We start from the raw sequence: 27491 nt of genomic DNA, 5'->3' as shown, positions 1-27491 counted from the left end.
GGAAAAAATACCAAAAAATTCATAAAATACGAATGCCCTATAAACATAGGAAAAAAATTATTCACTATTTTTCTAAGAAACAATACCATTGTTCACCTGCAAACTGGCATAAGTTCACTATTATTTCTGTTGTTGTAAATAATGCTCCAGTATTGATGAAGAAATGGGGAAAATGGCATTCTCAAACAACTGTAGGGGAAGAAGAAACTGGTACCACCGTTTGGAAAACAATACGAGAATACAGCTCAAAAGGACCATACTTTCTAACCTATTATTTCCACTTTGTGGGGATAAAGAAATAAACAGATTTCTACAATGATTTATGCACAAGAGGTTTCTCAAAGCGCTATATTTCAAAACAGAAAACAATCCATACATCCAGTAAGAGAACAGGTTAAATTAATGTATACAATGAACTACCACTGAAACCACTAAAAATCACATTCTCAAAGAATATTTTAAAGTCTCACTAAAGTATTCACAACATATTATTAAATGAAAGAGCAAGCTCCAAAACCATAATTCAGTATGATCTCAATTATATCTTAAAAAATAGGGGCGCCTGGGTGGCGCAGTCGGTTAAGCGTCCGACTTCAGCCAGGTCACGATCTCGCGGTCCGGGAGTTCGAGCCCCGCGTCGGGCTCTGGGCTGATGGCTCGGAGCCTGGAGCCTGTTTCCGATTCTGTGTCTCCCTCTCTCTCTGCCCCTCCCCCATTCATGCTCTGTCTCTCTCTGTCCCAAAAATAAATAAAAACGTTGAAAAAAAAAATTTTAAATAAATAAATAAATAAATAAATAAATAAATAAATAAATAAAACAGAAGTCTGTATTATCTATGGATTAAAGAGACGGGCATCCAAATGGGAGCAGTTGCCATCTCTGGATAGTCACAGTATAAGTGATTATTGTATTATTTTCAGAATTGTAAACTTTCTTATAATTTCCAAATATTCTACAATTAATATGTATTGCTTTTGGAGTGCCTAGGTGGCTCCGTCAGTAGAACACGTGACTCTTGATCTGGGGGTTGTGAGTTTGAGCCTCACACTGGGTGTAGAGATTACTTAAAAATAAAAATAAACATTTAAAAAATTATGTATTGCTTTTATAACATAAAAAAAATTTTGTAAACATTAATTGACTGGTTCTGACTGAAACTTAATTGGTCACTTATGATCACTACTTCCCTTCTTCCTTTTCTTTTGTTTTTAAAGTAATCTCTACACCCAACATGGGGCTCAAACTCAAAACCCTAAGATCAAAAGCCACTCGCTCTACTGGCTGAGCCAGCCAGGCACCCCACTATTTCCCTTCTAATTACTGATAAATTTTCTCTTAGATGATGTACTACAGAATATGCTGGACATCAACACTCAATATACTCATCAGGAATTCATTTTTACAACTTTAGTGCAATACAGCCCAAGAACAGCTCTCCTTTTCACCTCGTTTCTCAGCAAAGTTTCCATGACGGTACTAATTCAAGATTATTTGCCTATCCGTTTGTCCACTTGGTTCTTACTCATCCTTCAAAACTCAGTTTGGATATTTATTTACTTCCTTGATAGAATCTCCCAGGAGAATAAAAAAATGTGCCACTTTCCCTGTGCTCTAATAGCACTTGGTACATATGTGAAATGTCTCTCCACCATTTATCACATTGTTGAAATTATTTGAAATTCTGTCTCCCATCTAGGGTATCATCTCTAAAGTACAGACACTAGGTTTTATTAACCTACGTATCCACAATACTTCGACAAAAGTATACCATTTTAAACTTCGTTGAATCAATGAAAAACAAGGAGCAAATAAGTTTCCTGTAACTGAACCTGAACACTGTTTGCAAGGTACATTCCAATAAACTGAACTATGGCTAATCGTAAACATATTCTATTGCTGATGTTGAGAAATTTTGCCACTCTGGGATTAGTTCCCATTCCCAGGCTAACAGGGCCCTCCATAAACAAAGAAAACAGTGCACAGGCATCATCAAAGAAGACTACTTTAAAGCATCTTTGACAGGCATCTAGGTGGCTCAGTCAGTTAAGTGTCTGACTCTTGACTTCAGCTCAGCTCATGATCTCACGGTTCATGGGTTCGAGCCCTGCATCAGGCTCCAGGCTGACAGTGCAGAGCCTGTGTGGGATTCTCTCTCTATCCCTCTCTCTCTGCCCCTCCTGTGTTCTCTCACTTTCTCAAAATAAAAAAATAAAAAAAATAAATAAAAATAGCTCTTTGAAAAGTGTCACCCCTTTTCTGCCCTCAACGTTCCCCCTTATAAATCTACCCTGTACTGGGAATGGAGACTGAGAGACAGGCTTGCATTTCAAAGTCCTCATCACAGACTCAAAAGATACATACCACAGGCAAATCTCCATCATCTTCCTCTTCCTCCTTTTCCGGTTTAGTGGTGGAAATAGATGTCCAGCTCACATCATCATCCACGATCCGCATTCTAAATGTTAAAAAAAAAAAAAAAAAAAGAAGAAGAAGAAGAATCAATCTTGGATAACAGCCTACAAACACTACAGATTGTAGCATAGAGGTCAAAATCCTACAAGATTCTGCAAGGTCCAGTCTTTGCCTATATGGCCCACTTCATCTGGTACCCCTGCCTCCACCAGTTCACTACCTCACTTTTGGTGCCTGGAATGAACCAAATTCCTTACCACATCAGTTTTCACATAAGCAGTTCCTTCCCTCTGTCTGACCTACTCTTCTCGTTCTTTACTGGAAAATTCTTACTCATTCTTAAGATCCTAGCATACATTTAACTTCCCGGAGCATGTCTTCCTTAACTTCTCCCCTTATTTCCCTCAACTAAGAACCTATGTTACACATCCTTGGAATACTTTCATTGCATTAATGCAAAGAAAATAAATCAATTCGTTGTGTAATTAGACGTTTAAAGCCTGTATCCCCATTAAACAATAAGGTCCGCCAGAATGGGGACTAGGCCTTCTCATTCACAGGGATAGCCTCAACGCCCTGAAGTAACTGGCATAGGAAGTGCATACTGAATAAACGTCTGTCACACAAACCATGGATGAGTCCAAATAAATAACAATGACTGCCATAATGTGAACAGTTCTGTTTGAAAAGCCAGTATCACTTTATACACCTCTAAATCTTGTTTGATGTTTATTTATTTTTGAGAGAGAGAGAGACAGAGTGCCAGCAGAGGACGGGCAGAGAAAGAGAGACACACAGAAGCTGAAACAGGCTCCAGGCTCTGAGGTGTCAACACAGAGCCCAAGACAGGGGTCGAACTCACGACTGTGAGATCATGACCTGAGCCACAATCAGACGCTTGACACATCCAGGCACCTCTACTTTATACACCTCTAATCATAACCATAAAATGCTATCATTATTACTCTCTTTTATTTATTATGGGGTAGCACAGCGGGGGAGGGGCAGAGAGAGGAAGACAGAGGATCTGAAGTGGGCTCTGTGCGGACAGGCTGACAACGGCGAGCCTGATGTGGAGCTCAAACCCACGAACCATGAGATCACAACCTGAGCTGAAGTCGGACGCTCAATCGGCTGAGCCACCCAGACGCTCCAATTATTACTCTATTTTAAAGATGAGGAAACAGGCGTAGAGAGACGACGTGTCCGGCCCACAGCCACACAGCTCACAAAGTGGCACAGCTCGGACTCAAACTGTGGTGTTACTCCAAAGCTCAAGCTAGTTTCACTGCACGGCACTGTCTCCAAAGAATCCACCCAAGTCAGGAGGGCAGGAAGACAGAAAGCGAGAATAGGCAAGAATCAAATCAGGAAAGGAAATGGATTTGTTCTTTGGAACTGGGCATATTGGTTCCCTAGGGCTACCTAACAAAGTACCACAAGGTGGGTGGCTCAAAACAACAGAAACTATTCCCTCACAGTTCTGGAGGCCTGAAGTCTAAAGCCAAGGCGTCCGCAAGGTAATGCCCACTGGGAAGGCTCTAAGGGAGGACATTTCCTTGACTTCGGATAGCCCCAGGCATACCCTAGCTAGTGGCAGCCTACACCCAGTCCAATCTCAGCCTCCATCTTCACAAGGCTGTGTTCTCCCTATGCCTCCCCCCACGCCCAAGTTTCCCTCTTCTTAAAAGGACACAGTCATACTGGATTTAGCACCCGTCGTAATCCACTAGGACCACATCTTAACCAATTACATCTGTAAAGGCACTATTTCCAAAGAATATCACATTCTGAGGCTCTGAGGGGACATGAACGAGGGAAGGGCACTATTCAACCCAGTACAGCGGGCTACAAAGTTTTCTCATTTGAACAATGGGGATATTAAGAATACCAACTTCGTGGTAGTATCATAAAGCTTAAATAAATTCATCTACGTCTAAAGTACTTAGACCAGCATCTGGTGCATGACAAGAACTGTTAATAGCAACACTATGAAGACCAACAGGAAGTAAGCCTAGGTCTCTCACTCAGAACCGGAGTCCCTGGGATTGCTGAACCCCACAGACAGGTTCTGGGCCCTAAATACCCAAACACGGAGGCTTTGGATGAGCTCCACCATTATTCTCAAGGCAAGATACTCATTCTCTACTGGAGTGGAAGGAACGCTACGAGGGCGGGAAAAGAGGAAAGTTACAGCCGGGCTGGAGACGTCGAAGATACCGCCCAGGGGCGCGAGGGGTGCGCAGGGCGCCAGAGCGGGGCTCCGGGCTCCGGCCGGACGAGCCCGGCGAGGAGCGGGGCGGGCGGCCCGGAGATGGGGAAGCGCCGGCCGAGGGCGGAGTTGGGGAGAGGGGCGGCGAGTCGCCTCAGGCCCCGCCCCGCCAGAGCCAACTCACCCCTTGCCGCCGGCCCCGCCAGGCTTCGGCCGCTTTCTGCGACGCCTGCGACCCGACTCAGAAGCCCCATCGACGCCGGCACCTGCCCCAGACAAATAACGCTTCAGGTACTCGGCCTTGGAGACCGGCGGAGCTGCCGCCATGGCAGCGACGGGGGCGGAGAGACGGCGCGGCGCTGGGGACAAAATTCTTGAACGCAAAACGCACGGAGAGGCCTTGAGGAGGCGGGGCCGGGACCGGAAGTGGTGAAGAGCTGTGAGAACGGCCTGGGATGACACGAGAGCGCGTCCGCGGGGTGACGAGGGGCGCAGCCACGTCCGGCGTCCCTCCGCCAACGCAACGATGGTTTTGCGTGCGTCTATCCATCTGCTTTTTCAACAGGTGGTGCACCAGCACGAGGCCACCACCACGACCGGAACAAGATCTCTGCCCAAGGCAACTTCAGAAGCACCAGTGTCAAGGACAGGGGCCCTGGAGGGGCAGAGTATGGAGTCGGGGCTCCGTTGACTTCCTAGCTGTAGGACCTTGGGCAAGTCATTTAACAAAATGGGGAGAATGGCACCTAACTGCGTGGTTGGGAGGAACGAGATACTATTACTGCGTGAAGTGCTTAGAAAAGTGTCTAGCGCCCAGTACATATTACCAGTTATTTGTATTAGTATAGGTTTAGGTGGGGGAGTTTAGCTCTAATAGGCTTCTAAGAACGACTCAAGAGGAAGTCAGGAATTCCAAACCCAGTGTAATTACTGTGAAAAAACATGGTTTCCAACCCCCGAACTTCCCCGTGTTTGATATCATAGGTGGCCCCTATCGCTTGCCTAGAATCTTTCCAATGAAAAGGACTTGTTTCTACTTTCAGCATAGCAAACCAGGGAAGCTAGAGAGGTTGAATTCTCATTCTCAAGTATGTTTCACAAATGAGAAAACAGAAGCCTGGTGAGGTTAAGGAAGTTGCCCTAACTTCACACAGCCAAAACATGACCCTTGGGAACAGAGCTAAGAGGCGAGCAAAGTGAGGTGCAAGAGGTAAATCCAAAGTTTTTGAAATAAAATATTAGCTCATTTTCCTTATCTCATGATAAATTTTTGTCAATCTGTGACAGTATATTAGTCAAGAAGGCTTGTTATACTTTGTAAGTACTCAGAATTCAGGCTACATGTTCAAAAAATACATGTATTAAAATAGGTGCATGCATAAACTTTTAGCCACTGGCTTATCCTGAGAGGTCCAGCTCAGGCCCAGGAAGGAAGGCAGACTATGTCTCTGAGGGCTTGTGGGAGAGGGATACTGGACTGATATAGGGCTTCATTAGCTGGAGGGCCCCATGGGTCCCCCTCCAGACACAGCCCTGTGTTGGCTTCTAGTCCACTTCGGTGGATCTAACTGAACAGCAGAGCCCTGCCTCTGCCCTGCTGTCAGCAGGCATCTGAATGCTTCCTCCTTCTGCTCCAACAAGCATTACCAGTATCACCCTCTCCGCCCCATCAACCCATCTCCTGCCCATGTCTCCAGTTCTACCACTCCCTTCCTACTCACTTTGGCCTGACAAGTCCCAAGCTCAGACCCCAACCCTAGCTACCCCAAAGGGCAGTTGAGCAGGATTAAATTTATGCCCAGTGGCACTGTCTGAGCTTTGCCCTCTAGTTTATTAGCTGCATCTGGTAAAGCAAATGCAGGAATTATGGACTTGACCTCAAAAATCCACTTTAAGCCCCATGGCTGGAGGGCTTTATTTTGTTCAGTTCTGTGGTATGCCTGGCCCAAAGGAAGCACTCAAACATCTACTGAAGGAATGAATGAAATGTCATCTCCAATCCCCAAATTGGCTACCCTGGGGAAAAATTTTCCTCAGGAAATTGAATTCTACCAGCATAGTATCAAACAAGGACAGAGTGAATTCGGAGGCCAATCCTGTTGGAAAGCCATCATTTTAATGAGAACTTCTCCTGTGCTGACTCCCTCCCCTCAAAAGACTCTTTTCCTGTTGAAAGCCAGTATTTTCTATTCCCCAACCAACTCCCAAACTCCAGATATCGCTGTTTTCCATCTGCAGAGTTCCAACCCTAGCAAAAGCATTATGTGGAGGGAGGGTAAATACTCGACAGGAAAAAAAGCGATGATGACATGCCCCATGGTTCATTTCTGGGTTTCTTCCCAGGCCAATTCAAAACATCCAAAATACGGTCCAACAGGCTTGCACTTCTGTGACAAACTGTTCACAGACTGTGCCCACATCTCTGACTCAGACCAGGTGTCCTCCCCGCAACATGGGCAAGGCCTGGTGGGGAGGACACCCCCAGCCTTTCCCAATACTAATAAACAGCCCCTTGGTCTGAGCAGCACTGGAGGCGGGCTCGGGAACCATCCACTACTACCGCTGTGGGGCCAGGCCTGTCTCATAGCCCTCTGTCTTCATGTCATTGAGCCCTAGCTCCTCGTTTTGGTCAAACGTGCGCTTATAATGCTCCACCTTCATCTCAGGATCATCTTCAGGTGCATACACATTCTGCAAGGTCAAGGACAGACAATCAGTGCCTGTGCCACCCAGCTATCTGCCCCCTCACCCCACCAGGTGGCTTCCAACTCCCACCTTCCCAAAAACTTAATGAGTTTTTTTATTCTAAAGGCCTCCAATTCCCCATAGCTAGTCTCAACTAGCGAGCAGCAACAGAACCCAACAGAGTCCCAAGAATGGGACCCTCCAGCCCTAGACAGAATTAGGTAACAGTCTGTCTAAAAAACTTTCTATCTGCACCTTCTTATGAAGAGTATAGCAACAGTCTTAATCATAGAGAGACCTTAAACAGTTCTGCCTGACCAACAAAAACTGCTCAATAAATGTTAAAGTTATTATAAATCACCAGAATATCTCTCCAGTCAGTTTAAAGCCTCTCCGGTGTCCTATTTCAGCCTCTGGACAAGGCACCATTTCTCCTCACTCCACAATTAGATTGCAAAATGACAACTCCATTGCTAGGGACAAGAGCTAAACTAGAGAAAGAAGGAGCCTAGGAGTAGCTTTTTTTCCCCCCCTCTTGACACACACTTACAGTCTCTCCTGCCTGCCCTCACTTCCTTAGGTCTCAAATTCTAAGAGGTCTCAAATTCTAATATATAAGAGGTTCAGTGATAAAGAGCAGTTCATTTAGAATCACGTCTCCAGCTTCTAGAGAAATAATACATATTCAAGGAAGGTCAGAAAATAGTTCTCTGTTAACTATTAGGGAAGGTCGACTGTACCTGCAAGTAGCTGTTTCCTGCTGGATCATTCATAATAAAGTGGGCCTTCATGTTACCCTCAAGGATCTAAACGAAAGAGAATACAGCACATAAATTTTACATCCCTCCTAGTAGGAAGGGGCTGGTCTACCAGACAAGAACCAACCCAATTTACGTGGCAGAATCCCCAAAAGTTTTAGAAACTGCTGAAATGAGGTACCTCTCAAAGTGGAGCAGAGAAGACCTAAAATAAAGGCTGTATGGAAGTTACTTAAGAAGCAATGTGACATCCTGGATCTCATCTCCCATTCCACATAGGCCCCTTCTCCCTCCACCCCATCAGAAAACTGCAGGATTCACACTATGGCCTAGGGGGCGCCAGCCTAGTTGAAGGATGGAGGGACAGGAAGCAAGACCGGGAGGTTAAGAACGTGTTGTTATTAGAAACAGACGTACATACCCAGCCCTATTCCCACACTCAGCTCTCAGAACACTGCCAGCCAAGTAGTCCTCCTCAGGCCAGGAAATGGAATACCCACTGATGGGGTGAGAAGCCCAAGAGGGAAAACCTCATGACACTGGCACTGGGGTTTTATAGCTCAACAAAGGGCTAAGGTAACTCCCCCTACAAGGAGCCCGACGTGAGTGAGATTCACCTCCACGCTGGTGTTTCAGCCCTCTGCTTTTAAGTTGACAAGGACTATCAGCTACCCGAGCAAAGCCCCAACCTTTGAAAGACAGAAAGTTAAATGGAAAAAAAAAAAAAAAAAAAACAACTTAAAAGGAAATGGAAACTATGCAAGGAAAATAAAACATCAAAAAAATACAAACCAACATCAACATTCTCATGAGAAAAAAAACACTACATCCTTAAAACAACAGGATATTACTTGGAAAAGGGAGGGAGGAGGGAGAGTATTCCAAAACCCGAAAAAAAAAAAAAAAAAAAAAAGAAAAAAAAACTCTTGGAAAAGTAGTATAAATGAAAAACATGAAAAACCCAACTGCAGCTACTAATAAAGCGCTCCAACAAAACAAGGGAGAAAACCAAGAAAGAAGAGGACACGGCCTATCGGAAACCACGAGAATCCCCAACAAGTTGGTTAGGTGTTTAGAAGGTGGCAGGACAGGGTATGTGGCCTCTTGCCCACTGGCACCCCAGGAACACACGCACCGAAGGGCCAGAATCAACTCACCTGGTCTAACTTCTGGCTGAACTCCCGCAGTTTCTCCATCTGGCCAGGATTGGAACTGTCACCCAGTGTGAAGGGGTTCTTGGTCACCTGCAATAATCGGCATCCAAACTGCTAGAATACCAGGTTTGACCATTAAGCTCGTGGGGAATGGCAGGACGGGGCCCAGTCGGGGAAGCCTAGGTTTCCACACCACCATCCTGACCTAGGCGGCCACTGCTAAGAATACAGAGATTAACCTGCCAAGATGACAACTGGCAATATGAAACACAAACTATAAAATGTCCTGACGGCACAAACTCTCGTTCCAGTTTGAAAAAGAAATGCAAAGTATAATTTATAAAGACAAAATGCCTGACGACTGAGAATCAGGTAAGTGAAATGACTCAAGAGAATAAATATATGGGCTAAATCAACATACATGCCTATACATGTTGGGGAGTTTCAGGTTCTGGAAGGACCCTCCTCCCCACATTTTACAGTGAAATGAGTGACTTACCCAAAACTACAAAATGCCTACATTGTTCTAGAGGTAAGCCTGAGAGTTTCCATTCAGAATTTCCCGTCAACTTATCTTCACAACCCAAACTAATATTTAAGTCTCTCAAAATCAGCTTTAAGGCAAAGAAACCCCCAGTTAAGAGCTCCAAAAACCAGGGCGTGTGAAGCCTTCTAGCCCCCTCCTCACAGCCACACTGCTGAAGCGGCCTTGCGCTATACTCAGGCAACTCACCAGTTCCCGGATGTCTTTCAGTAGCCCCTCCAGTGTGGTGAACTTGCCCCCGAGGACGGCCATTCCCAGTTCAAATTCCAGCTCTGGGATTTCCACACTACACGTCTCAGACTGGGAGATGAGAGTCAAATTAGGCTTGAGAACAGAAGCCTCTTAGAAAAAGCTAACCAGAGTCCTCCTGCCAAATTAATACTGCCAGTGACAGTCTGGGGAGAAACCTGCCCCGTTCTCTCCGACTCTCCAGTTAAAGCCAGGCTCATGCCTCTCCGTGTAAACCACAGAAATGGAACCACCCTAATAAAGCGACATTCTGAGTCATGGCTCCAAGTTGCCAAGTATCCTGTCATTAAAGACCAGAGACAAGAGCCCTTACAGACACTGGAAGCATAAAGCTGCCAAGTCATCAGAGAGAGTTTATGGGTCACCTTCTGAATCTGTACTGCCTAGCATGGATTAACTCTACTCAGGGATCCTGAAACTCAGGGATCCTGAAACCCAGGGAAGTTAGGTGGTACCACACGATCCCAAGATGTAATTTTAAAAAGGCAATTTCCCCTAGATAGAGACAGCTATGCGAGGCAGACAGACACTTTTCCAAGCAGGATGTTACCTTGAGCACGTCTCTCGTCAAATCTGAGGGATGTGTGATGTGGAAGGTGATCCTGGTGCCCAAGGGTTCTACTGCACCTCCAGATTTCACCTGCACAGACAACAGTGGTCAGGAACAGCAGCAGAGAAGATGGGATCCTCCCCTAGGGCCTGGGAGACCTCAGAAGCGGGGGGGGGGGGGTTGACCTCCAATCAGGCCCACTAACAGCTACCAAGGACAGAGCCTTGTAAACTAGCAGGGGTGGCAGTCACCCAAACCGAAGCCACCAAGAGCTGGCCGGGAGCCTGCCAAAACTTACCCCAAATTGCCACCAAACTCTGAATTTGCCTTTGAAAAAAAAAACTGACTCTTCAGGTTGAAAGGGACTTTCAACCGCATGTAACATGTGGATGCACCTTATAATATTCTGGGTTCAGAATTTAAATAGCTTTAAAAACAGTAAGAATTTAACCAGCTTTCGCTTGGGTACACTCAGGGAAAGGTAATGTACAACCCTCCAAGGCAGCCAATTCTATTTTCAGAAAGAGCTAGAAAGTTTTTTATTATTGAGTCAAAATCTGTTTCCCTGCACTTCCAATCCCTGCACTTCCAATCCTTTAAGAGGTGGGTCAAAAAAAGGGTCTCTCAAAAAAAAAAAAGAGCGAGCACACCTCTCTCTTCCATATAACCGATCTTGAATGTCTTTAATGAGTTATAGTCTAACTTTTTTTCTTAATTCCCAGTTCCTTCAAGGACTCCTCACCCTGCCTTAAATCCAAGAGAAAGACCCAGCTTCCTCCCACTTCATCCCAAAGCAGATTTAGGACAGATCAAAGTTAAACAGGAGTTACCTCATTGGTCCGATGGCCACAGCTGTCACAATTGGTAGCCATGATGATAACCTCCTTAAAGTGGGGGATTTCTGGAAGACGGGAGTTAAGGAAGTCTGCTTCCAGGATAGCAAGAGCACCTTCTGGGGAAGAACAAATCCAAACCTTCAACACAGTTGCTAGTCCTAGGACTGTAGGAAATAGGTCACAAGCAGTAGCCTAACTCAGGCAGTTCTACAGAAGAAGGTAACGTTGCAACCCACAGCAATCCTTGTTCACAAATAATTGAAGATAGGACTCAGGTCAAACACAGGACCCTAAAACCATGGCCTCATTCTCTCTTTGAACCCAAAAGCCACGGTGCACAGTCTCATCAAAGGCAACACCTTCCTCATCGCTTGGAATAAAACACATGCTTTCCCTGAAGGGAGGACTCCTCCCCAGCCTGCATACGCTCTTCGTGCCCGAGTTACAGGAGGAGCAGCCCAACTGCCTGACAAAAGATACGAACTAGTTTCATGTTGGTCTGAGCCGGAGCATTGCATTCTGGACAGTTTGTGTTGAACTGCAGCACCTGGAACACAACATGGGGACGGAGAGTGAGCCCAGCTCCGGCTAAAACCACGCAGTAGGTGAACGAGCACGCAGTCGCCACCCACGTTGGTGGTGAGGGACTGAGCAGCACCAGCCTCCGCCCACAGCCGTGCTCCCTCCTCCGCAGCAGCCCATGGCACTCACTTCGTTTCTGAGATCTTCCTCTTCTGGCTTCTCCTCTGGTGCCTCAGCCTAGCGCAGCAGAGATACAAATCACACGCTGGCGCATACACCCCAGCTTCCCAACACCCTGCCTCGGAGTGAGAGAAAATATTCTGGCCTGTGTATGTCGGCTGGCCATATGCATTTAACAGAGAAACCAGGAAGCAAAGCCCCAGTCCACGGAAGAACAGAGCTTAAGATAGGATCACAGTCACCAGCAACCTTTGTTGTACAGTTTATCCTAAGTCTTTTTAAAAAAAAAATTTTTTTTTTTTTTGCATTTATTTATTTTTGAGAGACAGAGAGAGATAAGAACACAAGTGGGGAAGGGCAGGGAGAGAGGGAGACACAGAATCCAAAGCAGGCTCCAGGCTCTGAGCTGTCAGCACAGAGCCTGATGCGGGGCTCAAACTCATGAATTTGGAGATCATGACCTGAGCCGAAGTCGGACGCTTAACCGACTGAGCCACCCAGGCACCCCTAGTTTATCCTAAGTCTTGACATGAGCTAAGAGACGCACAGACATGCGGAGATAGGGTACGCAGGGCAGCAATGACAAAGGAAGATTCCACTGATTCCAAGCAATCCAGAGAGCAAGATAATGCCAGAGCATTCTGCCGGCTTCTTCTGTCTACTTACCTGGAGCCCCAGCATCTCTTCCTGTTGTACAGTCCGGTTATAGTGTGTGATCACCAGGGCATGATCTTTCTGGGGAGCATGTGGGTTTTCCACAAAGCTGTTTCCTGAGGGATCATCAATGATCTGATGGAGGGAGTCATTACAACAAGAAATCACATATGCTCTTCCACCTACCATCAGACCTCTCCGGCACCAGTGGAAAAATCCCAGTCTTAAGGGTCTCTCGTCCCCTAAATCTAGGGAACCCAGAGTTCCTCAGTACTCACCAGAGTGAAAGGAGAGGCCACTCGCTTTAGCTCTTTCAGTCTGACAATGAACTCATCAATTCTTTCAGCTACGGCTTCTTCGTTTGCCTGACATGAACAGATGGTAAAAAGCATTGGCCCTGCTGATAGACCCCACTCCCTGTCAATCCCACACCACCTCCATCAGGAAGTCACCACCTGTCTTAGTATAAGTGGGAACAGAGAGACTCAGACTTCACAAGAAGATACAGCATGTAAGTTTGGTTGTGCCAAACAAGATCCAATTTCTCACTCATTCAACCATGTATAGAGCCCAGGCTCTCACGCCAGTTTAGAAATACAACAGTAAATAAACCAGAGTCCTCTCATGGGGCTCCGCAGCCAGTTAGGAAGACACATGACTAAATATGCAATTATATTACTTCCTTTACAATAAATATAAGGTACAGTGGAACGCTCAGGAAGTAGAGATGAACCCAAGGGGATTAGGAAAGGCTCTTCAGAGGTAGTATCATCCTACCTGTCTGAGATGAAGTCTGAATCTACACTGGGAAAAGGGAAGTAGAAAAGATAGTAGATGCAAAATAGACAACATCCTGGCAGCTACGGCATCACCGTGTGCTTCCCCCAAAAGTTCTCCAACATTTAATCAGAGACAGTTCAGCTACATGGGAAGCTGAACACTTTGGATACATAAATGTACGTATACACACATATATATATACATATATATACGTACGTATATACGTATATATATGTATACATGTCGTTACTGCTTGAGTTGCTGCAATCAGAAAGCCCCAGCTTACCCTTCGTGTGGGCTGATCCTGCTCCAGGCCAGAGATAGCACGGCTGATCAACCCTTCAACGGTGGTCAGGGCTAGTGAATAAGAAAAAAAGACAAAGAGAGTCTTGACTATGCTATCAAATGCCTGTATGACTCTGAGCAATTCACTTGAACTCTCTGGGCTTTGATTTCAACTGTAAGATGAGGAGGCCTGGAACAAGGTTCTATTCATTTGTAACAACAGTGACGCTAACATTCTGTAATATGCACATTACAGTCTATCACACTCTACTGTCTCAAGTTGTTTTATCTTAGCTTTCAGTTTATGTTGAACCAATGAAGACCACAGCAATACCACACCCAAACCCATATACTAGCCACCAGGCCCAGCACTAGGGTTCTTGCAAGAAAGCAAGATTGTAGCCAGGCATGAACAATGAACAGTCCAACCACCCTGATCTTATACCTACCTCCCTTCTGAGTGAAGGCAGGAATTTCAAAATCCAGCTCTGGGATGCTTGTGGTGGCAGAGTCCGTTTTCACCACTTCTCTGTTCATGTCCTGGGCAGAAAAATTTTCAGTCCAGAGAGGTCAACAGTACAGCTTCTCGGGAAATACCCAGCAGTTTCTTCCTCTGTCCATAGCAGGGGGTCCGGACGACTCCCACCAAATAGGCCATGCATGAGCCCAGCTGCCCAAATGCTGAGAGTACTATTCATAACAACTACTACTCATTTCATTCCCTCTGACAAGACAAAATGACAAAGCACTTTCACAAGCCTTATCTGACCCGAACATCTGACAGCACCAACATCATTTTACCAAGGAGGAAACTCAGGCTTGGGCACCTAGAGGTATTCATTCGTGGCCGCGCCGCCTAGACCAGAGCTGTGACTCCAGTCCCCAAGCCCTCTCTTGGACACTAGGCTACCTGCTCTAGGCTCCTCTCACCTCCTGGGTCCTGACGGTCAAAGCGTAGCGCACTCCCTGATCCTGGATCCTGCCTGCCGAGTGGATCTCCGTGTTGTTCCAGCCACAGTGCTCACAGGAAAAGGAGCTCACGATTATTTCTCTGAAGAAGGGGACCTTGGTGAGCAGGAGGCGCGTCGTGCCCTGAGAAAGCAGAAAGCAGCTAGAAAGAACCAACGAAGCTCCAGTTCCCCGTCTACCGACCCGCGGGCGTGCCTCGCCTCCGGGTCTCCAACTGGGCCTACCTGGGTCGCCGACCCCACCGCCCTTCCCCGCTTCAGCTCAACCTCCCGCCGCCCGGGGCCGCGCCCCCGCCTCACGTTGCGGTAACAGTTCATGCACAGCGACTCGATCTCAGTGGGCTGCTGCTCCTCATCCTCGGCGCTGATGGGCCGGAACAAGTGCTCGGGGGCTGGAGCCTGGGCCGGAGCGGGTGAGGGGGCTGCAGTAGCCGCCGCGGCCCCAGGCTCCACAGCCCCGCTAGCCGCCATCGCCACCACGCGCAGCTCACGCCCCCACTTCCGCCTTCCGCTCTTTTCGTGGCCCCACCCCCTTCCGTCACTTCCGCTAGCTGTCGCCCCCGTCTTTTCTTAAAGAGGCCGCAGATTTGGGACCCTAGGGAACGGTGTCTGGCAAGGTTTCTCCCTGCTGGGATTCTATGGTCCAGACTTCCAAAGCCAGCCGGATTCAGGCTTTGCCTCCACCTCAGTTCAGGCGTTGCTTCCCCGCAGGACGTCCTCTCAGACCCAGGGCACTGTTTGGCTCCTTCGCAATAGCTCCATCCTACAGGGTTCTAATTATTGTCCGTAAATACAAGAGCCTTGATGGCAAGAGGCTTGGCTTGTCCCTCCGTACCCACAAGGAGGTGCGGTCCAACCTGGGCTCTGGCTCCACTCCATTGTTGGGCCAGACATTTGCTTTGGCTATAGATCCCCCTCCCTCAGTCCCTCAATCCCTCTCTCCCTTTCTGTTCTCACTCCCTATTTCTGTCCTTATAACACCTGCCCAAATTCCAACCTCAAATACACAGCCCTCATTTTTACTCCCGCCCCCTCATCCCCAACACATCAAACCCCGGCTGACTCACCCCTCCTAGTTTCCTAATTAACAACAAAACAACTCTTTTTTTGGTAAACTTTCCTTTCTGGTATCTCCTCTCCCTGGGCACCTCTCCTCCAGTTCTGTTGCTAAATCTAGGGTGTCAGGGAAGAGGTCCAGCCTGTGGGTATGATTAGGCCAAATTCATATGGGGTACTGAGAACCCTGTGCCAGGCAGGCTGCATGGGGAGGAAAAGGTGTTGGACAGGACATTCCCAAAGGTGCCAGACGGGGTGTATTTACCCTTTCCTCTTCCCCCCACTTCACCCATCCCCAATTTCAAGTTCCCAGAAGGATCTATGAGGACATTTGTTGTCCCTGAGTGAATGTGTACATGGGGAACGGGGGCTTAAGATTTGGAAGTCCCAAGAAAAGGGTCCATCATAAAAAAGCCATTCAAAATCTCGAACAGCAGAAGCAAGGGAGACAGGCCACCTCAGGAGCCTGAAATTCATGCACACTATCCTGTGATAAGGTTGGCAAACAATGCAGGTGCAGAGGAAGGGTCTGTAACCCAGGCTGACACCCAGGCATGACAGACAGCAGTCATCTAAGGCAGGCCTAGCTAAAGCCAGAACCCTCTGACAGACCTGGACTGGGAGGGGGTCCATGAGACAGAGCATTGAGAGACTTGAATGAGTGATGGGTGCGAGGCCACTGCTTTCAGACACAGCCCAAATAAGAGTCACACCAGACAAATATGCATCCACCATACACCTCTATTTCATTTGAATCAGAAGTCTAGGCTTCAGCCTGGGAGTCAGAAGTGAGGGGCCCCAGATGGAGACGACACAGAGTAGGCTTCCCTGTGGGTTAAAGAAGCCCACAGAGTCTGGAGGGTTTGGTCAGCTGTTTCCATGTAGAGCTATATAAGGAAATACAGGCTCTGCTCCCTCTCATCACAGCCCCCAGCACCTGTACCCACCGGCATCAGAGCCAGCAGGGGTATAGACACACCTTCATATGCTCTTACATATTTTCTCCCTTTTCCCTTTCCATTCCCCAACAGAAGCTGTCATGGCAGCCCTGGCGAGAAAAGAGCTCCTCTCTGTAGACCAGCTGTAGCAGCGGCCACCAGGCGGCCAGAAGTGATGGGAGTCAAGTCCCAGGAAGAAGAGGCACAGGCTTCCAGCACCATGGCAACAGGCTTGCACAAAATTACCTGCACACAGGGGCGCCTGGGTGGCGCAGTCGGTTAAGCGTCCGACTTCAGCCAGGTCACGATCTCGCGGTCCGTGAGTTCGAGCCCCGCGTCGGGCTCTGGGCTGATGGCTCAGAGCCTGGAGCCTGTTTCCGATTCTGTGTCTCCCTCTCTCTCTGCCCCTCCCCCGTTCATGCTCTGTCTCTCTCTGTCCCAAAAATAAATAAAAAACGTTTGGAAAAAAAAAAATTAAAAAAAAAAATTACCTGCACACAGAATGCCTCTCTCCCTCCCCACTCCCACCATACTGGAATGGAGCAACTTATGAGGATTCCCAAATGAACACGGGAAGCTGGGTTTGCAAAGCCTGGTGAGTATAATGCATCCGGATGGGGGAATCGCCAAGAGGCTGAATATTCCAGGAACAACAGTCCCTTTGGTGGCCACGCCTATCCTGTGCAGGGCCCTCCACCCTCTGCCCAACAGGCCACTGTCAAGGACTGAGCCACACCTGGTGGGGGCTCAGATCCTGAGCTCCGAGAAGAAGCCTGGAAGTGGGCCTGGACAAGTAGACAATCAGGGCTCCTCTTGATGGCCGAGACCATGGTCGTGAAGGCTGTAGTTGATGTCTTCCCACAGGTCTTCGAGACGGGCCTGCAGCTTGCTCAGGGCCTTGCCACTGTCCGCTTGGAGAAACTCTGGGGCGAAGGCACTGTGACCTGGAGGGGGCGGCGCCAGCTGCAGCTGGACCTCCTCGGTCTCCCGGTCAATGGCACGGGTGAAGTCGGCGATCTGCAGGAAGGTGTCGTGGCGGAAGGCCTGGAGTCGCTGACGCACCTCCTGGGACAGCACCTGGGGGTCCTGGCTGGTCCCTTCAACCGCGCCATCAGCGCGGGCGCCGGCAAAGGCGCTGAGCTCTTCCCGCAGCTGGTCCAGGTTCTGCTGGATGCGCGCGTGCAGCGCCTTGGCCTTGAGCGTGAGTTTGCGCGAGAGCGTCTGCACGCAGCGGCTGAGGCGCGCGGGACTGGCGACGGCGTGCGGGGCCACGCTGCGGTGCAGCTCCTGCACGTGGCGCCCGATGCCGCTCACCAGGCGCTGGGCGTAGGGGTGGAAGAGCGCCTGGACGCGGCCCGTGTGGTGCGCCACGAGGTTCTGCAGCTCCCGCAGCAGGCCCCGCGCCTCGTCCACGCCGCCCAGCAGCTGGGCCTTGGTGCCCTCTCCGACCACGCGCAACTGTTCCTGCAGCTCCTGTACGCGCAGCGCCACCTGCTCCATCAGCTCCGCGGTGTAGGGCTTCAGCTGCCGCCGCAAGCTCTCCAGGTTCCAGCCCACTTGCTCGTGCGCCTCTGCCATGTAGGGCTCCAGGCGTGCCCTCACCTCCACCAGCTCCTCCTGCAGCTGCCGCCGCATGTCCGCCGGGTCCTGGGGGAGCGCAGGAGGCTCCCTCGCCTGCCCACTGAGAGGGCCCAGCTTTTCCAGGAACTTGTCTATATTGCTGAGGTCTTGCTCAAGGCTGTCTTTCAGGCTCCTGGGGAAGGGGACAGACACGCAAGTCGTCAGACTTCTAGCCCCATCATCGCCTTTGCTGCGGACACATCACTCACTGATCATCTGCGGAAACCGAGGATGCAGGGCGGTGGCTCTAGTCCTACCTGCGGGCCAACCACACAACCCCTCGCACGGAAGTACGAACACACACGGCACGTACACATCCAGACCAAAACTGCGCCCGGAAACACAGAGGCACCCGGACTCTCGCGTATTCCTTTCATTCTGGGAACACGGGGGGGGGGGGGGGGGGGGCTCTTTGCTGCTCCCGGGCCCCACCCCTCGGCGGACAGGGGCAGCAGCCATCAGTGAGAGCAAGGCGGACGTGGGGGCGCTGCCGCTGGCAGAGGGGGCTGCACAACCCAGGAAGTCTGGACGGGATAAAACTAGCACAATTCGGTTCCTCTGTGCCAGTGAGGGCTAAGGAGGTTGAGGAATCAGAGGCGGCACACCACAGCTCAGCTGTCTCCTCCCTGCACCCACACCCCTTGTCCTACTAGCCACTCACGTGGGTTCCCATGCCAGCTTCTGCCGCTGGACCTGCTCGGCCTTGCCTTTGTCCCCGCTGCTCTGGCTGAAGTAGTCCCAGAAGCCTTTCTGTGTCTGGGCACTTGCAAGCGCTGTGGACAGGGATGTGGTAGTTAGGGGCTGTGTTTCCTTCCCCAGGGAGGATGGGGGACCATCAGTCCAGCCTCCACCCACCGCTCCGCATCGAAGTCGGGCCGAGACCCACCTGGGAGCAGAGCCAAAGCCCAGGTCAGAAGTGCAGTCATGCTGGCCATTATCTACTCAGAAGGAGGATGAAAGGAGGCCTAGTTAGGGTAAAGAAGCCAAGGAAGGGACATCTCCCAGATTTGCACCAGGGGACCCTACTCCAGGGGCAACCTGCCCCATCTGTTAACCCTTCCCTGGGGTGTGTGGAGCACAAGGCTGTTGGGGCTGACGAGGGCTGATCTAGGTGAGCATGGCTGGGAGAGGAAAGGGGGGTTCGGGGAGGAGGACTTCTTTATCACCTGGGCCACACAGCATGGAGTGTGGAGCTCTAACTGCTTTGTAAAGCCCCACCCCACCCCCCAAGCCCCCAGGAGCAGCCACTTCTGCCACCGCCCACCCCCTTGCTCACCCACCTTCCTGCCTCCCACCGTATGGTACACTTTATGGAGTACCCCACAGGGGAAGAAGCAATCCTGCCAGAGTGCTCCGAGAGGATGCCCCTGGTCCTTACTTTCTGCCCCCAGCTCTCTGCTGAGACCCCTGCAGTCCCCTCCCTTGGGACTCTGACCCACATCCCTCCACCCAGCCTCTGCTCACCTGCTCGGTTCTGGGCACAGAGAGCAGACATTCAGCTTTATACTCCAGGGGCCTGGGCCTCTGGCAACAGTTGCCCTGAGTAAATACCACGTGGAGGTTCAAAGAAGGATGACCTCAGCTGCCTCCCAGCACTCACCTCCTGCCCTTCCCTGGCACCCAGAGGGTTAATGAGTGCCCCGGTATCAGGGGGGCTCTCCAGGAGAAGAGTGAGGAGTAAGGCCGAACTCCTCACCCAGTTCCCCCCAAGCCCTGTGACCTTCAACCGTCCCACTGACCAGCCAGCTGGCCCACCAACAGAGAAGAGCCTCTCTGCTAAGGGCCCTGCTCTTACTCAACTGCCCGAGGCCCTGTGCCCCAGCTAGACAGGGACGATGTCCAGGGGCCCGGCAGAACCTGAGCAGCTCTGGCCGGCTCCATCACTGGCTACTCAAGCAGCCTGGCGAGAGCCAGATTTATAGAGTTAAGGACACTCCCATCCTCCATGAAACAATCCTGGAACTGCTGGGAAGTCAGATGTGACAGGGGGAAGATGAGATGGTTAGAGGCCCCTGGGGCCAAAGAATTAGAGCAAGAGGAGGATTCTCCCCACAGGAATACTCCACCCACAGGGCTTCGGAGGAGGGGAAGCCAGAGAGCCCAGACCTTTGTCTGACGTCACTCCCACTCCATAGACTTAGCCACACATTCCTGAACTCCTGATTTTTTGATCCTAAATGTACCTTGAATCGGCCCCCTCTCCTCCATTTCTACTACCAGTCACATCACAGCCCCTCTTGCCTCTCACCTCGATCACATCCATAGCCTCAGACAAGTCTCTCTGCCAAAGTCCTACCTACTCAGTGTATTCTCTGCTGTGGCTCATCCCAACCCACTCTGGTCTCATCTCCTACCACACAACACCCTTGGCATTCTCCAAGCACACGGCCTCTTTCAGGACCCTCAGCCTTCATACATGCTGTTCCCTCAGTTTGAAATTTCCTATCCCTTGGTGAACTTATGTTCTCTCTCTCTCTCTCTCTCTCTCTCTCTCTCTTTTTTTTTCCAGACTTAGTTTGTATGAGTTAGGATTAGTTAGAATTACAATCCCACTTTTGGGTATACACCCAAAAGAGTTGAAAGCAGGAATTAGAGCAGATGTCTGTATGCCCATGTTCATAGCAGCAGTATTCACAACAGTCAAAAGGTGGAAACAGCCCCAACTGTCCATTGGCAGATCAGTGGATATGCAAAACGCGGTATAGATACACAATGGAGCATTATGTAACCTTAAAAGGGAAGGAAATTCTGATATATGTTATAACATGGATGAATCTTGATGACATTACACTAAGTGTAATAAACGAGACATAAAAGGACAAATCTTGTATGCGTCCACTTAAATGGTGTACTTAAAATAGGCAGAGGCCGAAAGTAGATTAGAGGTGACCAGGGGCTGGGAGAGGGAGGACAAAGAGATAAATTGTTTAATGGCATAGAGCTTCTGTTCGGGAAGATGCCAAAGTTACTGGTGGTCGTTGTACAACAATGTGAATGTACTTAATACCATTGAATAGTTGTGCACTTAAAAATGATAACTTTCAGGGTGGCTGGGTGGCTCAGTCGGTTAAGCATCCGACTCTTGCTTTTGGCTCAGTTCATGAGCTCATGGCCATGGGATGGAGCCCTGTGTAGGGTTCTGTGCTGAGCGTGGAGCCTGCTTAGGATTCTCTCTCCCTCTCTCTTCCCTTCCCCATTCTCAAAAATAAATAAACATTTTTTTAATGATGATTTTCATGTTATGCATATCTTCCCATATATTTTTTGAAAAAGCATTTTTCGTACTCTATTGGTTTTCGGAGAGGCTATGATATAAAACATAGCTGCACTATAGTTTCTGTTTGCAAGTTAGTATCATCACCACCCCTTCCAAGGTCTTGTCCGTAATGCAGAAGAGACACCTGGAACCATATTTCCCAGAATCCCCTTTCTCCCATAGGCCTAGGTTAGAGTCAGTGTGAGAGGCAAGAGGAGAGACTGTTTTTTTTTTTCTTTTCAACGTTTTTTTTTTTATTTATTTTTGGGACAGAGAGAGACAGAGCATGAACGGGGGAGGGGCAGAGAGAGAGGGAGACACAGAATCGGAAACAGGCTCCAGGCTCCGAGCCATCAGCCCAGAGCCTGACGCGGGGCTCAAACTCACGGACCGCGAGATCGTGACCTGGCTGAAGTCGGACGCTTAACCGACTGCGCCACCCAGGCGCCCCATGGGAGAGACTGTTACTCTTCACTGGTAGTTGCAGGAAGATGCATAGGCAGACAGACGGGTTTTAAAACGCCTTCGGGATGACCTTGTTAAGAAGCACACCCATTGGTTTCACAGACTAAGACAATTAGGTGAGCTTCTCATTTGTAGCTACTAACAGGTGAACTTTTTTGAGTGTCTCTCCTTCAAGCACAAGCTGAGACAGTCACTCCTCCAGCACTTCCAACAGCTTTATCAACCTTTTTTTTTTTTAATTTTTTTTTAACGTTTATTTATTTTTGAGACAGAGAGAGACAGAGCATGAACGGGGGAGGGGCAGAGAGAGACGGAGACACAGAATCAGAAGCAGCCTCCAGGCTCTGAGCCATCAGCCCAGAGCCTGACGCGGGGCTCGAACCCACGGACCGCAAGATCGTGACCTGAGCTGAAGTCGGACGCTTAACCGACTGAGCCACCCAGGCGCCCCTCAACCTTTAATTCTCTGTATGAAAGCCTTTCATGCTTGAAATACATAGAGTCGCTTCTGTTTTTTCTGACTGAATCTACATTAATACAATAGGTGGATACAAGACACACTCGTGCTTCCCTATTTGCTACCATCGTATGGTTTTAGTTTCTGTAACATTTGGGTTGGTTGGCGGTCTTTGCACATGTGTATATGTTACAAGCTTTGTGTGTGGAACCATTTGAAATAATGGTAGACAGCAAACAACTCCTAAGAATAAAGACAATTCTTTTTTTTTTTAAGATGTTATCCTTATTTTTAAAATTTTTTAATGTTTATTTATTTTTGAGAGAGAGTGACAGAACGCAAGCAGGGGAGGGCAGAAAGAGAGGGAGACACAGAATCCAAAGCAGGTTCCAGGCTCTGGGCTGTCAGCACCGAGCCCAACGTGGGGCTCGAACTCATGAACCACCGCGAGATCATGACCTGAGCCGAAGTCAGAGGCTTAACTGACTGAACCACCCAGGCGCCCCAAGAATAAAGACAATTTTACATAAATACTATTATCACACCATGACAATTAACATAATTCTTTAGTGTCACCTAACATATACTGAATATTCAAATTTTCCCAATTCTCCCAAAATGCCATTTGTATCTATTTTTTCCTTTTTTATTTTTCTTTTTAAATTCAGGATCCAGAACATCATATCAGATTATCATGCCCCTATGGTCTTTTTTCATTTAGAACAATACTCCCTAACCCTTGACATTCACTTCTTTCAAAGAGTCCAGGGGAGATGTCTTATTAAATGTTCTGGATTTGACTGTTTCCTTATCATTACATTCAGGTTAAACATTTTTTGTTTTGCATCTTTGGATGTGAAAACAAGTTTCCTACAAGCCCTTTCTTACAGAAGAAATCAGCTACTACATGTAGATGGGATATAATCTTTTTTAAAAATTACGGTTTTTGCCGTCCTCAGATAATTGATTCAAGCAAGGATCATCAATGACTGGTAAAACCATAAGGCGAAAAATTATTGGGCAAAGGGATGCTCACATGCCTTCAAAGTATCACTCCACAGATGGATGACTCACCAATTACTAAGATGTGCTTTTACAATGAAGAAATCTGGTGGATCATTTTATTTATTTATTTATTTATTTTAATTTTTTTTTCAACGTTTATTTATTTTGGGGACAGAGAGAGACAGAGCATGAACGGGAGAGGGGCAGAGAGAGAGGCAGACACAGAATCGGAAACAGGCTCCAGGCTCCGAGCCATCAGCCCAGAGCCTGACGCGGGGCTCGAACTCACAGACCGCGAGATCGTGACCTGGCTGAAGTCGGATGCTTAACCGACTGCGCCACCCAGGCGCCCCTGGTGGATCATTTTAACCAAGTGATCAAACTTAGCGTCACCAAATAGCGGGAAAACCTAACGTTTTGTACCCCCAGATGTGGTGAAATGAGAAGGGCCCAGCTATGAAATATTTTAAATCAGATAATTTCCACATGAACTTGTTTGCATTTCCTTTTTCTTCATGTTTCTTTGTTGCTTAGTATCTGATGTTCTCAGCTGAATTTTTAGAAGAGAATTACCCATTTGGGTTTTTTTTTTTTTTTTTAATCCAGGAATTGCCAACATAATCTGGATATCAAGTAAAAATAATTTTAAAATGTATATTTGTAAAGATTAAAAGGTACCTTATTCTTTAATGTTCTGTATTAGCAGTTTTGCTATGAACACATGAAATACACAAGTATATGGATTTCAAATAAAATCTCAACATGCACCAAATGAGAAGATTTCTTAGGCAGTCTTCCTCATGTGACCTGTCATTTAAAGGGACATTAGTGACTCCTTACTCTAAATACAGAATTTCCAGACTTATGGAGTTACCTCTTAATAAACGCATCCCAAACTGAAAATGGTTGTGGTAAGTCAAACTTGTTGCAAACTGTCCTCCTTCAGTCTTGTCTTCCAATAACTCAGGTGTAAACTGAGATGAAGCAGTTGTTACTCAGTGTGACCGCAGTTCCCAGGTTCCGTCTCAGAACACACCAGGGATGGGGTAAAACAGAGTAAGCATTCATGATGGATCCATTTTATGTGGTTTATAGTGCTCTCACCAGGCCTAAATGGAAGTCTGTTTAAAAAGCAATAGCAAGTATATACCTCACATGCACTAAAAAAAAACCCCAAAAGGTATTTAACATGGCATTGAAATAGCCAAGCATGTTTAGTAGTGACCTGTGCAATCTTTTTTTTCTTTGTCTTGAAAGATGTCTTTGCATTATTTGTCAAAAAGAAAAGTAATTAAATAGGCCATCTAGAAGTGGAAAAATATAGTCATTAAAATGAAAAGAAAATCATGTGTCTACAGTTGGAGAAAGAATTAGTACACTAGAAGGTTGACGTGAGAAAAATCACCCGGAAAGAACCATAAAGAGAAGGAAAATATGAAATGGAAGGTAAGAGACATGGAAGACAGAATGAGAAGGTCCAATACATGCCTACCAGGATTTCTACAATGACAATAGAGAGACTTTGGTAGAGGCAATATTCCAAAAAAGACAGCTGAGAAATTTTCAAAATTGAAGAAAGATATGACCTGAATTCTCAGCTGCAGGAAGCATCCTTGAGTCTTGAGTAGGATAAATGAAATCAAAATCCAGACCAAAGCACATTGTCATGAGTGTGAAGAACATCAAAGACCAAGTAGCTTAAAATCAACCAAAGAGAAAGGACTACAAATGAAAGTGGCCAAACCGACAGCTGATCTGTCAGTAATATATCTTCAAAAAAACCAAAGGTAAATTAATGGCCAACCAAGAATTATACTCAAGTGAACTATTATTATTTAAATGTAACAAGTTAACTTCCGAGAAGAGCCTAGAGCATTGATCACTCACAAATCCTCACTAAAAATGAAAGAAAACTCAGAGAGGAGTGGGGGTACAAATAGACACAGAGGAAGGAATGAAATTACTAAATGTTTAGGTAAATTGAAAATGTGTTCGTGATTTTAAATGACTTTCTATAAATGCGTGTTATCTATTTAAACATACATACACTTAAAATTACTTCTTTGCAACTAAAATTTGGTCCAGTATTGGCAACTTCATATAGTCCAACCTAACATAAAATACCTTTAAATGTAGTTTAGTCTTATTCCCTGCTGTGTTTCCGGTGCTTAGAACATCGCTTGTCACATGGCAGGGGGCCTCAATAAATATGTATTGCTGAAGGGATTACTTTGGAGGAAGTGATATAAACAACGAGGATCTCAAATATCAGACCAAAGAAGCCTAGAAAATCTGAAAACAGAGATCAAAGTTAAAGCATTCTACAGTCTTTGCATTATTCAGCAAGAAGATAGGGATATTGATTATCTTTTAGACTTTGTTAGGTCAAGCAGGAATATTAAAATTTTAAGGATAACCCATTAAAAGAATACAAAGGATGTATAGCTTTCAAACTAGTATATGGGAATAAGACTAAAGAACATCAGATTGACTTTTAGAAAACGATGGTGGATTGATTGCATGCATTAGCCTGCAGTCTTTTCTTGAAATCCCAATAAAGCCGCATTATAGGGCACTTTAAAAAATGCATAAATTCACAAAGAGAATAGGAGACAGGATATTTTGGAAGTTGGAAAGCTTCCATGTGCTCAAATGGGCATCTTTTTAGATACACCTAAAAAGATGAGTTTTACAGCAGCATTGGAGAAACCCAAGAAACCCCCTGATTTGTACCACTGAAAAGTTCAGACATAAGAGGTGATAGGTCTTTCTAGAAACATGGATGACAATGGAGCTAAAGATATGGCAAGTGGCTGCAAGTCTGTCTGAAAAGCAGATGTCCTCCCCAACTTCACTCAGCTGGATTACTGGCCTTCCCCCGAAGCAGCAGGAAACCAGATGTTTATTCCCAGAGAGGGTAAGAGGGGTCTCTGGCCTGGAGAAAACAAGGTATTATTGGGGCCAACATTCTTATACCCCCAAAAAAGAGGATTTAAGTAAAACTTTATATACTAAATTATGAAATGCCTCCCTTCACATCACCTTTCTCTTTGGCCAAAATGTTGGTCAGTTAGACCTTATCCTCCAGGAAGGAGACTAAAACATTCTCCTGAAAAAATATGACTACACCAAGAAAATAGGCAAAAAGAAACACTTTGGGGGGTTCTTTGTGGTCAAGACGGTCCATCCTAATGTGACTCATGGATGCAAGGGTTCATATCACCTTCATTTTTTTTCTTCTATTTTACTATGAAAATTTTCAACCATACAGAAGAGTTGAAAGTACAGTGACCATCCTTAAACTCACCACCTAGGTGAGTTTATTAATTGCATATTAATAATATAGTAATTAATATTTTGCTATGTTTGCTTCCTCTCTCTATATATATATATTTCATATGTATGCTTGATTTCTGCTCCCTAGCCTGCTTCCCTATATTCCAAATTTACACAACTGGGGTAAGAATCTGGGGGTAAATTACTGAAACGTATAGAAAATCAAATAAACCACAACAAAAGACAATTGTTAACTGCAAGTAGAAAAAAATTACTGGAAAAATTACCATTATAAACCACATATGAATAGCATATACATAATCATGATAATATAAATACTGGCTATGATATTGTAGTTTGAATAAGACCTATGGTATAATAAAGGCAACTGGGTTGATCAGTGGTTTAAGTATCTGACTCTTGATCTCAGCTCAGGTTTTGATCTCAACTCAGGTCTTGATCTCAGGGTCGTGAGTTTAAGTCCTGCCCAGTGTGGAACCTACATAAAAAAAAAAAAAAAAAAAAAAAAAAAAGACCTATGATATAAAAAATTGGAAGGCAGGGGACAGGAAGTGGTGTGTGTGTGTGTGTGTGTGTGTGTGTGTGTGTTGTTTGTAAGGTGTGTATA

At 47.0% G+C, this 27491-nt stretch overlaps 3 protein-coding genes across 7 annotated transcripts in view; all 3 read right to left on the bottom strand.

Moving 5' to 3' along the window:
* BUD13 (BUD13 spliceosome associated protein) overlaps positions 1–4992 on the bottom strand; it is a 274914-nt gene extending 269922 nt beyond the window's left edge. The window contains exons 1-2 of one of the 2 annotated variants that reach the window (XR_015241331.1): positions 4810–4992; positions 2363–2456 (exon numbers count right to left, since the gene is read on the bottom strand). Coding sequence is in view for 1 of the 2 variants with exons in the window: in XM_086679053.1 (XP_086535179.1) it covers positions 2363–2456; positions 4810–4952 (237 nt within the window). In the remaining variant the exon portion in view is untranslated. The remainder of the gene's footprint in view (positions 1–2362; positions 2457–4809) is intronic. The other variant, XM_086679053.1, reaches the window with a different exon arrangement.
* Positions 4993–6719: 1727 nt separating this feature from the next.
* ZPR1 (ZPR1 zinc finger) lies at positions 6720–15310 on the bottom strand. 2 transcript variants are annotated; one of them, XM_086679054.1, is made up of 14 exons: positions 15091–15309; positions 14753–14914; positions 14272–14362; positions 13824–13894; positions 13036–13122; positions 12770–12892; positions 12113–12160; positions 11882–11948; positions 11396–11466; positions 10566–10655; positions 9956–10066; positions 9226–9312; positions 8058–8116; positions 6720–7323 (listed from the first exon to the last, which is right to left on the bottom strand). In XM_086679054.1, exons 1-14 carry the CDS (start codon positions 15259–15261, stop codon positions 7182–7184), a joined length of 1380 nt encoding a protein of 459 aa, XP_086535180.1. In that variant the 5' UTR covers positions 15262–15309; the 3' UTR covers positions 6720–7181. The 2 variants fall into 2 exon arrangements, with proteins under 2 accessions (XP_086535180.1, XP_086535182.1); XM_086679056.1 differs by lacking the exon at positions 9956–10066 and having other exon boundaries at positions 15091–15310.
* Positions 15311–16569: 1259 nt separating this feature from the next.
* On the bottom strand, positions 16570–24571 carry APOA5 (apolipoprotein A5). Of its 3 annotated transcripts, none has more exons than XM_086679057.1 (5): positions 19869–19917; positions 19291–19342; positions 19066–19177; positions 17276–18537; positions 16570–17030 (listed from the first exon to the last, which is right to left on the bottom strand). In XM_086679057.1, exons 2-4 carry the CDS (start codon positions 19337–19339, stop codon positions 17586–17588), a joined length of 1113 nt encoding a protein of 370 aa, XP_086535183.1. In that variant the 5' UTR covers positions 19340–19342; positions 19869–19917; the 3' UTR covers positions 16570–17030; positions 17276–17585. The 3 variants fall into 3 exon arrangements, with proteins under 3 accessions (XP_086535183.1, XP_086535184.1, XP_086535185.1); XM_086679058.1 differs by lacking the exon at positions 19869–19917 and adding an exon at positions 19685–19839; XM_086679059.1 differs by lacking the exons at positions 19291–19342; positions 19869–19917 and adding an exon at positions 24462–24571.
* Between the last annotated feature and the right edge of the window lie 2920 nt (positions 24572–27491).

This window comes from Puma concolor, chromosome D1 (assembly GCF_028749965.1).
Source record: "Puma concolor isolate L17-30 chromosome D1, mPumCon1.1.hap2, whole genome shotgun sequence".
NCBI lineage: Eukaryota > Metazoa > Chordata > Mammalia > Carnivora > Felidae > Puma > Puma concolor.
This window is presented reverse-complemented; position numbering and strand designations above follow the sequence as displayed.

Bases quoted from the DNA above. Each gene is read 5' to 3' on its own strand.
- APOA5 (XM_086679057.1), bottom strand. From the start codon at position 19,339: ATGGCCAGCATGACTGCACTTCTGACCTGGGCTTTGGCTCTGCTCCCA. The intron at 19,178-19,290 runs GTGGGTCTCGGC...CCCTGTCCACAG, and splicing joins GGCTTTGGCTCTGCTCCCAG to CGCTTGCAAGTGCCCAGACA. The intron at 18,538-19,065 runs GTGAGTGGCTAG...CCCCTTCCCCAG, and splicing joins AAGCTGGCATGGGAACCCAC to GAGCCTGAAAGACAGCCTTG.
- ZPR1 (XM_086679054.1), bottom strand. From the start codon at position 15,261: ATGGCGGCTAGCGGGGCTGTGGAGCCTGGGGCCGCGGCGGCTACTGCA. The intron at 12,161-12,769 runs GTAAGTAGACAG...CTGCTGCGCTAG, and splicing joins AAGAGATGCTGGGGCTCCAG to GCTGAGGCACCAGAGGAGAA. The intron at 10,067-10,565 runs GTAACATCCTGC...CTCATCTCCCAG, and splicing joins TGACGAGAGACGTGCTCAAG to TCTGAGACGTGTAGTGTGGA.